The sequence below is a fragment of the Haliaeetus leucocephalus genome, unplaced genomic scaffold, assembly GCF_000737465.1.
Source record: "Haliaeetus leucocephalus isolate CR32 unplaced genomic scaffold, Haliaeetus_leucocephalus-4.0 Scaffold93, whole genome shotgun sequence".
NCBI lineage: Eukaryota > Metazoa > Chordata > Aves > Accipitriformes > Accipitridae > Haliaeetus > Haliaeetus leucocephalus.
The window spans coordinates 619,209-631,917 of NW_010972529.1; the positions used below are offsets into that span (position 1 = coordinate 619,209).

At 44.0% G+C, this 12,709-nt stretch overlaps 1 protein-coding gene across 1 annotated transcript in view; it reads right to left on the reverse strand.

The window, feature by feature from the left end:
- Window positions 1-7,101: 7,101 nt before the first annotated feature.
- Window positions 7,102-12,709, reverse strand: part of HUNK (hormonally up-regulated Neu-associated kinase) — a 57,177-nt gene continuing 51,569 nt past the window's right edge. The window contains exons 10-11 of the mRNA XM_010585330.1: window positions 10,102-10,165; window positions 7,102-7,748 (exon numbers count right to left, since the gene is read on the reverse strand). Of these exons, the coding sequence (XP_010583632.1) occupies window positions 7,102-7,748; window positions 10,102-10,165 (711 nt within the window). The remainder of the gene's footprint in view (window positions 7,749-10,101; window positions 10,166-12,709) is intronic.

Below are 12,709 nucleotides of genomic sequence, written 5' to 3' on the forward strand. Positions count from 1 at the left end.
AATTAATCCATAAACCATCACAAATTGGTGGCCTCTGGAGGGACTGGAGAGTTAAGCACTGATTTAAGACATTTTCTGTTGGGATAGCTAACTCCTCCATTTAGAAGGCATGCTGTCAAAAAGGACTTTTTCATCCCTCTAAAACTGTTTTGCACTAACATTTTACCTAATTGTTCTTCAGAAAGTGATAATCAATAAATGTGAGAGAGGAACTTTTGCTGGGGGAGTTACAGCCAGTGCCCTGAATAAAATGTTAGGGCAGAACATCCTCCCAGTTTTACAGACATCGTTGTGGGAGCAGCTCAGAACACCTGGCATTTGTTTTCAAGAGTGAACCGTTAGAATTTGTTGTGCTGCATGTTTGCCAAGCCTTCGAAGAACTAGTTTTACAAGGTCAGGTTGGAGGATGGCCTTGTGTATGCCTGGGAAGATGTGGCTGAAGACAGTCATGAGTATGTGTAAGGAATGTTTTTACCTTTAACCGTTCTGAGGACTGGCAAACATCCCAGCTGAGCCAGATATGCACCCCTGTATTAGTCATATTGGCTGTATGCCGTTAGCTCTTTCTAGATCTTTGTTGAAACATATATGTTTGATCCTTTTGTGAAATAAACAGAATCTTGTATGGATAGCTTGAGCGCTTAATTCAGTCACCGCACTTCGTCTCTGGGGAGGCTTCTGCTCCGCCTTACCTTCAAGGGTGGCTTCCCATTTCCCCACTCCCAAACTGCAATGGTGACCTTTTGCAGGATGAGCTCCAAGGCCTGCGGAAGCTGCTTGGAGGACTTCCCACTGATGCTGTTGGGTGCTGATCACACACAGCAAGATCATGTCAGAAACTTTTCTCATCCCTCAAAACCTTCAGCAGCTCCATATCCCACCTCCAGCTTTCACTTAGTAGTTGTGGGGGGGTAGCTTTGCCACCTGCCCCCAAAAATCCCTTGCTCCTGCAGTGCCAGGATCTTCAGGGCAAGGTCTTTTGGGAATCCAGCTGCTAAAACAACCTAGCCTCCTCTCAAAAATCTGCCCACTGCCATTTTTCAAAGACTTAGAGTCTGGTCCAATGTGGGTGGCTCTGACGGGGATGGACAGACCACTTTCCAGCACAAAGGCCACCCACAGGCGCTTTGAAGGCTTTCTGGGGAAGGGTTTGTACTCAGAGAGCTGCTCAAAGACAGAAACTGGAAGAACTTGTGAACCTGGCAATTACAAATCTGCACTTCCTCCCCCCCGCCAATGCCCTGTCCTCAGAAGTGACAGAAACACTTTAGCTGAATTAAAACAGTGTTTTAAAAGTGGAGCCTGGCAACAGGCACTGAAAAACCCATGTAATTTCCAATGGCTAATGCGTTGGTGTGGAAGGCTGAGAGATCTCAGTGTCAGGCCTGCCCAATAGCCTGGGACGTGGACGTGAGCTTTGCTGCACGAGCACCCAAGTAATTTCTGCTATGAGGTAAATGCCTCACAGATTGGATATCAGTACGTGCTGGATATCCCCTGCAATAACACTCAGGACCTGGGATGAAAAAGACATTTCTATCATGGATCCCAGATCAGTCTGTCCATCCATCCATCAGCCTCCTGAACAATGTCTGAGCCCTCCTGGCTACTTTCAACCAAAGGAGGTCTCCAAATTCTGAATTTTTCACATATTTTATAAGGATTGGTGAGCAGGTAGAGGAAACTCAGATCAGCTCAGTGGGGTGCACAGGAAACATGGGTCCAAGTCCACACACAGGCAAGTCAGAAACAAATTGTCTGGGGGCAGGTAGAGTTGGGAGGAAAAAACCCCATTTTATCTAACAGTCATCCCTATGCTATAAGCACAGGACAATACTTCTGTTTCCTTCTGTTTCACAGAAGGAGGGAAGCTATTTTGAAATAAAGCCTCTGGTGGTCCTTCTTTTCTTTGTTTTAGATTGAGTCTGTCTTTTCTGGTTGTAGGAGATACAAAGAATTGGGGGATTTTTACATTTGGGTAGAAGAGTGCTATTCATACAAACAATAAATATATTTCTTTATGATCTATATCTCAAAAATGCAGTAGTCCTGTTTTTAGATATTAACCAAAATTTTAAAACGATTTTAGCACCTCACCCTTAATCAATCAACCTCTTCTTATTTCTTCTCTCTCGGGCTTTTCAGTGCCCTGCCATCAGCAGGCAGACAGTAGGTATTCTCAGGTGAACTCCAAACCCTACTCTAGGCTCTGTCGTGATGCCCTTTGTTTCTAACAACAGCTAATTGCCCGTACCTCAATAACAGAAAGCATCATATTACAAGCTTCTTTTGATATCAAACATTGAAGAGACTCAAAATGATTTTGCCTCTCATCCCCCTACATATATCTGCAAGCCATCTTTGTGAAAGATGATTACAGGCAATGCAAACATGCCCCGGGAAACACACGCCAATGTATGCGGCTTAGGAATCAATGCTCAAGCAGCTCCCTTGATGGAAAACCTGCTGCAAATAGGACACTTGCTCACTTCTGAGGGAGCATGTTTCTCTCAGTGAGAAGGATGACATAAAGTCTAACCCTCTCCCGGTATTCCCCAATGCTATTCCTGCTTGAGACCACCTCCAATGCAAACAAGTCTTATAACCAGGATGCAGGGAGCTTGCTGAAAGACCATAGGAGTCACACCTATTCATGAATTTGCCACATGGCTGTATTTCTGCACGTGAGTGATTTGTAGCTCTCAGTCCACAGAGCTATGATAACTTTTTAATAGGAAAAACAGGCCCTGGTGCTGTACCCAGCAGTTTTGTTATGCTCTAGGGAAGCTAAATGGAGGAGGAAATAAAAGAGAAAATTGACCATTTGTGACCACCAAGTATTAAAGAAGCAGGAAAAAGGCAGGCAAAATCCAAACTACTGCACACAGCAATAGCACCCCTGAAATTTCTGCTCATTTCTTGATAAGCAAGGCTCTTATGAGCTTGGGGTGCTTCAAACAGTAAAGTTTAAAGCTGAATTACAAATGAGCAAATAAAGGGGCAGCTTCCTCTTGGGTGGGAGGTTTTCCTCACACCAGCTACAGAGGGGCTGTATCTGTGCCACCCTACAACTCCCTTACCACAAGCAGAAGCCCTAGACCCAGCAACACGCTGAGAGTTTACCTGCCAGCCTCACGCTCTGCCATTGACACACAGCCTGCCTGGCAGAATTACAGCAAAACTGTACTGACCATTGAGTCTTTTTTCCCCCTCCCTTCCCTTCTTCCATACATTAACCACAGCCGCATTGCTGGCCTGGGCAGAGTTGTGCTGGCTGTCTCCAGGGAGTCGCTGACAAACCATCTTACTGGTGCACTGGAGACATAAAAGTCTTCTGCAAACCCGACCCTACCTTTTTGTAGCTACCCACTAAGGGATTTTGTTGCAAAGATCAAGTGATGTCAAGTACGAAAGTAACTGTTATTTAGTTTTAGCATTTGTAAACCTCGATACTCAGGAATTTAGATATTTATCAGCCCATTTACAGGAGAAGTATGAAGACCAACACCTGTAGCAACAGATGCTGATTCGTGTTCCTTGTCTTGCTGAATAACTTCGACACCTATTTTTCCAGGCAGAAGAACCTGAACAAAATCACTTTTATCACGATGGATCCTAAACTGCTGTTCAGTGACCGGTTAGTTTGCAAAACCCTCTTTAAGTGCTTCACAGCTGCTCCACTGACTCCATTGGGTTCTGCATGCAAACAGCACCTCAGAAAGGCCCCGTAAAGCCATGGTGCTCCTGTCTTGCATCCAAAGCTCAGCAGTGCTCTTTTCCTCAATGCATGACCAGAAGTATAAGGCGTATTTTCAGATCTTTCAAACAGGTTCATTATGGGCTTAATGCCAAGCCTATTGCAAACACCATAAAAAGACCTCAGCTGATTTTGGAGGTCTTCGGATCAGTTGTTCTAGGAAACAGATTTGTACGAAGGTAGGAGGAAGAAACAGTACTTACAAGAACTGTGGGATCAACACAACAAAAATGCTCCAACTGAAGCTGCAACACTGATTGCCAGTTTGCATGGCTGTGCTAAGCTTAGCAAAGGTAGGACTGGTCCCTACAATCTGAGGAGTTTAACTCCAGAGGTGCAGAAACTGATCAGCAAATGCTTTTGTTTATAGCGCGGTGACTTCCTATGGCTGTTTAAAAGCTGGGTTCTCATCTGAACCGGTTGACCCTATTCCTTCCCTCGTATCTGGATACAGCTACGTGTTGCTGAGGAGCAATTCATTCCCATCATTTTGGACCTCTGTTTTAAGGTGGAAAGAACTGGAGACACCTGTCAGCCTTCACTGGTGACAAACAGAGCTTGGATAATGACCAGAGACTAGATGCACAACTTGCAGAGGGCTAATATTAAGCAAGGGAATCCCACCGTGTGCCTTTTAGCTCACTCAGCGTTTATAGGCAAGTCAGCAGCCAGATTCAAAGGGATAGTCTTTGATGGGTGAACATAAAGGCGCTGGTCATCCTCTTGTCACCTCACCATTTTGCTGGTTGTTTTTGTACTTAGATTATTCTTGCTACATAGTGACCTGACAAACAAAGTCAGAAGTCCATGGTAATCTTGTTCAAAAAGTACATATATTTAATAATGATAACAAATACAATTTTTTTCCCCTGGAATTTCCACTACTGTATTTCAGTAAGTCCCTTCTATGGTCACTGCAGTTTGACTGTACATAGCTACTGTCTAAGCTGGATACATATGGTTATGTTTTAGCAGTGTAGTACTCAAATATTCTCTATAAATATAATAAAAGATTTAACATTTCTGTTTTCATTCTGATTCTTACACATATTTACTGGATTTTCACAAAAAATACATGTCTCTTTCCTGCCTCCCCCAACCTTTTACTGGGTTCCAAATAAACCTGAGTTTGTAATTCAAGTCAGTATCTGCCATCTGTTCAGGTACGCAAGTCCGACGCACACAAAAGATGGGATTTCAGTGGTCCCTGCTCACTAGCTTTGCAGTACAAACATCTTCTTAGCATGAAGAAAAAGAAAATGCTTTGATGTTTTTAAACAAAAGGAAGAGCTAAAATGGACCCCGGGGATGCACAGGTGCTCTGTACAAACAAAAGATGACATTTTTCAATCTGAAAATGAGTAACATTATTTCAGGGCTGTCTTTCTTATTATACTGGGATTTTTACGTATATTATTTTGCAGGTAGCTTAACTACCCCAGAGGCAGGTGTCCTCACTACACTGAAGAGTACAAGATGTGTATGGACTCCCCTGTACCGAACCGATGGGCGGCTTCAGTGCCAAGGTGAAGGTCCCATCTGCAGGGATGAGAAGGGCGCTCTGGGCATTTACGCTCTGCTCGTTTTGCCAGCAAGCATTCCAATATTAACAGTCCAGTCACCTGTTCTGTCAGTATTTGGATTAATGTCCAATTTTTTTCTTGCAGATTTTGGTGTAAGGCCTGAGCTATGTTGAGAATCTGGAGCATGCACTCAACTATGGGCTCTGCTGGGGACCTTCTCCCCTGCCTCTGCTGGCCCTCCTCCCCCTGTCCCTGTGTATCTCTCTCATGCAACTAGAAGGAAAGCTTCTCAAACAGGGGTAATTCTCAGCATTTGCACAGACACGAAACCAACGGGGCCACAAAATTGTTTGCAAAAATATCGATGAAAACAGGACTTAGATTCCTATCAATGGTCTCAATGCAAAATCCCTATCTTCCAACAACAACTCCAAGAAGATGACGATGCCTCTGCTGCCTGGGTTTTGAAATGACATTAAGTGGGTGGGCAGCAGTGCGGCTTATGCAGGCCAGGGCTGCCTGCTTGGGAACCAGACTGGAATAAGCTTTGTTGAGACATCCTGTACACACAAACATATACGCAAGCGCGGTACAGACGAAAGAAAAGAGTAGTCTTTGGCTAAACCTTCTGATTTATAGGAAATGGTTTGAAGACAAAAACAACCAAAAAAATGTTGCCAACCTCTCAGATGTATCATTTACTTAGAAAAACAAGACCGGTATGCAGAACATGGTGCCTTTTAAGAAAGTTAATCTTCATTGCTCATAACAATACCGAATTTTTGGTAACCACTGCATTACCAATCTTGCAGTATAAAACGGCATTGGTACAGATTCACGTGTCCTTTATTAGTCTTTTTAGTTCACTGCAGTCTCTCAGAAAAGCCTTCAGGTGTGTCCAATGCTGCCTTGCTGTAACAGGGACTAACAGTCCTGCACATAGGTGTGCCATGGAACTAGTATGGCTGCAAAAATCAGAGGTGACTGGATTGTTTAAACACAGCATGTTGCAATCTGGATTGCTGTTGAAGCATCTGCTTGCAGACCTACCATATGAAAAGAACAGGCATCTAGTGATCTAGTGTGGTGAATTTCCACATGATGAAATTTGTGTTAAATAGTCATGTTTCTTCTGAGTGACATCCTTAAATCATCATTTTCTCTAGGAAAAAGATGATTCCGCTATCAGCTACTTTATGTAATTAACAGTAAAATCTGCTTTGACTTCCAATACTCCCACTTTTTCTGAATGTTTAGATCACTTGTGTCTTTATTCAAGCTTCTACCAACTTCATCTTCTTGGCAGTGCTTGCTAGCAAGTTGACTTTGGACATAGTACCTTGAGTTTTTCCACTTGTCTAGCCATGTGAACAACGCCTGTAGCAGCACCATGTACTGTGTGGCACAGGCAGATGGAGCGTGGACAGTCTTACCACAGATCCTGGATGGGACCGGCATTCATGGCATCACGCAGGTTACCTTGATGAATCAAACCATTAATGTTTGCTGTTCTTCCAATCAACCTTACTACAGTACTAGATGAGAGCAGTGAAAATACATATTCATGTAGCTCTTTCGAGACATGTTTTACTGTACAGTTAGATGCCAAATGTTAATATTTAACAGCACAAGCAGAGCCCTTTTCTTCCAGCTTCAATATGTAGGACAATGCCTTCCTTAGAAGCAGACCTCTGATGTTCTATGTTGGACCACTGTGGTGTATTACGTAGTGACAGCAACATGCCTGTGGCTTTCCCTTCTTGTTAAAAGTAAAAAAGGTTAGGTCCCAGAGAACAGCAGTGCAAATCCCAGGATGTCAGACTAACACTGGCCGCTGACAGCATCTGCTGCATTGAAGGAAATCTGTGCGGGGCTCATCTGCTGCAGCTGAGGCATCCTCGCTTCCAGTGGCTTGTCGCTCGCCGACTGCATTGTCTGGTTCCTCTTCCGCAGCATCTGTCCGATCCCCATCATGGGGAATCTGCCTCTGCTTTTAACACAGTTGGGGCTACCCAAGGGGTTGTTGGAAACCAGCTGAGTAGGGGACACTGCTTCTTCCTTTGCCGGATACGCTTTTTCTTCATATGTGAAAGAGACTTGGGTGGGGTGGACGGGGGACGTACTCCCTGGCTGAAAAAGCGGAGACAGTGTCCTTTCACTTGAGCTTTTGTAAGGGAAATTCATTGGTGAGCCTAAAATCCTGTACTGATGAGAGGGGGAAACCTGGTCTATTTGGTCCTCTCTGTCAACCGACTCGAAGGAGTGCACAATATTCAGGATGAGAGGAGAGTCCTTTGCCCGGCCCCCGATTCGGGCCGGCTCCTGCTGCGGAGACTCCTGCCTCTTGAGGAGCCGAGGGGTTCTGGGGGGCGGCTGCTGGACTTCGAGGTACTCCAGGGAGCTGGAAGTGACGCAGCCCGTCTTGGTTGCCAGGGGTTCGTGGAAGGGGCTTACCGCACTGCTGGAGTCTGCAAAGCAATCAGAAAAGGAACCAGAAGAGCAGATTGTATTTAATAGCACTGCCTGCTCTGCCTTACGGCAGACAGCGTCCGACATCACCTTTAACAATTTTAGGAGAGTGTGACAAATGCACTAGCTAGAACAAATGGTCTTAGGGATATACTCAGAACCTAATTCCCTGACTCTCATTTGATACTTACGTTGTTTCATGGGTAATTTATCTGCCACTTTCCTCAAAGGCAAGAAGAGTGCTTAAACTGAGTAAGACAAGGACATGAAATGGAAAACCACAGATGTCTTCAGCTGTTTGTATTAATTATATCCTCTAAGGCCATGTCTGAGAGATCTCACATTTCTCCTTTCTTAGTGCAACTTTGCATGGTTTTAACTGGGTCTGTGTACTGTATTCACTGACATACCTAGAGACACAGGGGACAACAGTGAGTTAATCCCTAATGTCTTTACTTGCATTTTGGAACAAAATCTGTTCTTGGTTTCACACATGTAAATATGGAGTAGCTGTACTGGCCAGATTCAGGCCGTTACAGTTTGAACAGATTTGCTGCATCGACTTCAGTGAGAATCTTCTCCCAGCAAGGACTGAATATAAATGGAACAATCTTTGCAGGATTTGGCCCAGTAAAACAAAACAGCTCATGGAGAAGATCTGCTCGGTTTCTACAGGACGCTGGCACTCGTTTATGCCAAGCTTGTCACAAGAAAACATGCTTTGCTGCCTTTATGGAAAGCTATCCAAGGAGCCTGCTTTGCTAGGTTTCCCCTAACTGAAAGAATAGCGGACTGGCAGTTAATCACTGTCCATGAGTTCCCTCAGTCTCAAACCATCTAAAAGGGGTATAAAATAATTTAGGTCTGCCAGCCCTCAGGTCACAACCACAAATCTCACATGTATTTCTTTTGAAAGTGATGGTCTTGGCAGGGTTTGAGACCTGAATGGATGTACGGGATGAAATCACTCACATTGAGAGTTGTTTGGGAAAAGCAGACCAGGTTTAATCTGACTAGTTTCTTCCCAAAACTGGTCAAAATTATTTGACCACTTCATTTAGGAAGTGTCAAAACATGGATTCCATAAGCAGGGAAATGCTTTAGCTGAGATCTGAACGATTTTCACGTTTCAGTTCAAAAAAGCAGGGAGAAATCTAAAGAGGAAAAAAAATGAACTACGTTCACTTCCTCCTGTGCCTCCCTCCCAAAAGGAATGACAAATTCTGAACAAAATGAGCCTTTTTTAATGTTTTTTACATTTTCACAAAAAGTATGTCCCATTTCTGACCAGCTCCGCGGACTACTGCTACCTTGCAGCAGAGGTGCCTGTGCTGCCAGACAAATACCACTTTGACATTTTTTTAGGTATAAAACATCAAATGATAAATTATCAAGTCACAAGAAAGAGCAAAAAACACCATAAGCCACCACCCTAAATAACTCCCTGACACCACATTAAACATTCTACATCACCGTATTTCCCCCCACTGCTCTGTAATGACCTCCCCTCACTTAGTTCCTTCATTTAACAGCTGGCTACATCACCTTCCTGCTCCTCAATGTCTCCCATCCACATCTGCACTACCAACACCCCATTTTCCCCGCTGACTCCTCTTTCCCTCCACTCCTTTCCTCCACCTCCTTTTGCGAGCAGCTCTCAGCCATTCCTCCCAGGCTGCTTCCTACCCTGCGTGATTAATGCTCTGCTCTCCTCTAGCTGTCTCGTCTTTTCCCTTCTCTGTTAATGCTTTCCCCTCTCCTTTTGCTGCCTGAAATTTGCTGGGGTTAGCAGTCCCACCTGCATTTCCTCTTGGCTGCCTACTTCCCCTTCCTCCACCATCAGCTGCCGCGCACTGCTTCTCCCAGGGATGCCACCGTTACCGGCACTCTCCTCAGGGTCAGGGATTTCTTCCCGTGCTGCCCCTTAGTACCCCTTAGCAATACCGGTAGGAAGAAGCTTGTCTACCGGCTTTGGTTTGTCAGTGATCTGGGGTGGGTGTTGATGCTTTCAAAGCACCAGTGTGAAATGCAGATGATTTTGTGTAAGTATGTATAAATAGGGAAAGAAAGCTTTTTTTAAAACACTGTGGGAATTCTGTCAAATAAAAGAGAAGTAGAAGTGAGGATTCACGACTGCTGAACATCGTCATGGTTTCCTCAGGATGTTTCCTTCAATGTTTGGCTACGTTATCCAGTCCTCTTTCACATACCACCTCCAGAGCAGACAGTGAATGCAAGCACACGACTATTTACTAACAAACACACAACACACAAGACGCTCTCATTAATACTGCGCGTGCCCACGCATGCACGTGCGCACAGGGACACACCACTGGTATTTCTCCCACTGACCTTTCTCCGGACCTCCAGCCTTGGTGACTTTCCGGTCCTTCAGCAGAGCCTTGGTGTTCTGTATCTGTGAGATAAGACAGGAAGAAGGCTGTCTATATGAAACTGGACTTTTCTCAGTTTTCTTTGGGAGCTGACGGTGAAGAATCTCCCCTTTCTTTTCTTGTTCTTTGAGTTTTTTGTCCTTTAAGTTGTAAAACAAACAAGAACAATTTGGTTTACTTAAGGGAAATTTAAATGACCCCCAGACTTATAAGCACACCACTTACTGAAGCCAACTTAAAAACTATACATTTACAAGGAACTTATCCTGGCTACTCAAGATAATGAAATCTTTCATGTCTCATTTTCCTCTGATCTGTTTGACATGATTTCATGGCTCCCATCTGCTCTGACACTCACACAGTGTGAAAGTTGGTTTTGGAAAATTAAAGGAAAGCTTTCTCTTCAGAGGCCATTTGTCCTAGGACACCTCGTTGGAGCAAGTAGATGAAGGTTCCTGCTCCTTCATACCTGAAATTTGCCTCCCCATTTAAACACTGAAAAAAGGTCTTTGATTTCTCTTTATTGCACTTCCTCTGACATTTAAAAAGGTGAGCTGCAAAGCTTTAAAGACGTTTAAACTCTTTGAGTCATTTATCTTCTGTCCAAAACAGATCAGGAGGAATACGGCCCTTGCTTTTACAGCATCTCTGCAACTGCACAAGACATGGAGGGGGAGAAAATTACTGACCCAACCTTTCACTGAACCCTAACTCCTTTTCGTGACGGGGAAGGCAGCTGAAGGTGGGATTGCAAGCGCATACATCCTAAAAGATAGGTTTGATCTTCAGTGATGACAGAGGGAAAACAGAAGTTGGGAATGGGATCTGAAGAGGAATCCAATTTTCAAAGCACTGTTTTACAGTGAAAATTCATTTTATCTTTTTTCAACATGAATCACTAGATTCTGCAAGCTGCGTAACACTCTTTACCTGCCACTGATTACAGGGGGAGCTAAAACTCTTGTTTCACTTCTAAAAATCAGGCATCAGATTTGTGGCCCACATTTTGCCATTCCTCAAAGACTTCAAGAATCTCTCACCTTTCTGGAACAAATCTGTGTGGTCCGGTTTTAGATGTCAATCTCAAAAAAGTGGGGCTTTTGTTCTGGTTGCTTTGGGGTTGTTTCTTTAGCGGGGCTTCTATGTCACGTTCTTTGTGTGGTTGTAATTCTCATTTAAGCAACATGTTTCACCGAGTCTTATTGAAAAGTCACTGTAACTACAAGTCTTTTTTTAAAAATGCAGGGAAGTTCCTTCACCCAATTATATGCTGAGGCCTGTATTTTGTCTGATAATTATGCACTGCCAAAGGGCTGGCTCTCTTGATGATTTTCTGTCGAAAGTTCATTGACATGAAGTCTATTGAAACCTTCAAATGCAAAGTAACATGCATACATGCGAGAGAGGGAAAGAAAGATGCAGAAGACAACTTGGGTTCTGTTGGGCCACTACACAGCTCTGGAAACATATTAAGACACCTAAGAGGAAAATAACCGGATTGCACTTGTTATGATCATTCCCAGCTCAGACAGAGTTCAGCCCCCCACATAGAGGGTGTCTGGGCATTGCTGGACTCATTAACCTTCGAGTTTTCAGAAGTTACAGAGTCAGAAGGAAGAGCTTCAGTGAATCATGAATTGGGGTTTTTAGTTTTATTACAGAAGTGGTTAGGTGACTTGGGAGAGTGAGAACCAGAGACCTTCTGAGTTCCTCGTTGTCTTCACATCTGTCTCCCTTCACACATGTGTTTTTTGTCGCCAGCCTTCCCTCCATTCGTCCCTTACCCCCTCCAATTTCTTTCCCTTTAGCTAGCTAAAGCTGGCTAATCCTTCCACAGAAACAAACCAATGCATTATGGAGCCGTCATCACTTTGCTTGCATGATACCTCTTCTTCCACCTGACGTCTTTCCCCTTGCCTTTAGAGGCTGTAAACACCTCTGTCACCGAGCATTTATTCCTCCCTGCCTGTGCTGTGCTTGGAACAACACAATGTCTGATCAGTCCTAGGCACTATCTGGGCGACCACAGTCACTACTGATGACGATGAAGTAATAAAAACAGTAATAACAACAATAGCAATAATAATAATAACAACACTGTGTGAATAACACCCTGTGACAATAGAGTCAGTGGGAGCTGTACAGTTAGTTTTGAGCCTACCACACTATTTTTCCTCTCAGGGCTCTAAAACTCTGCTGCAACGTTCAGTAAAGACTGGGCTCTACTGAATATCTTTTTTTAAAGGTACTTGTGAGGATGAGACCAAGTGGTGACTGTATTAAGCCTAAAGGAGACTATCAAGATTGTTAGCGGCTTTCTGCTATTTTGGATAGGTGAAGAAAGAATTTGCATGTCAGTTGCTGCAGCATCTGTCAGAATGCAGGACGTTTCAATGCTGCAATATTTTTAGCCTAATGGTACAAGAGCCAAGCCGCAGCTCCTCACCCACCAGGTGCCCCTGACTTTGCCTTCACACTGCTATGTCTTCTAAGCAGCAGTAATACAGTCATACCATACAATTAAAAGCACTCACAAAAAGAAAATTCACATATCTGGTGTTAGCAAT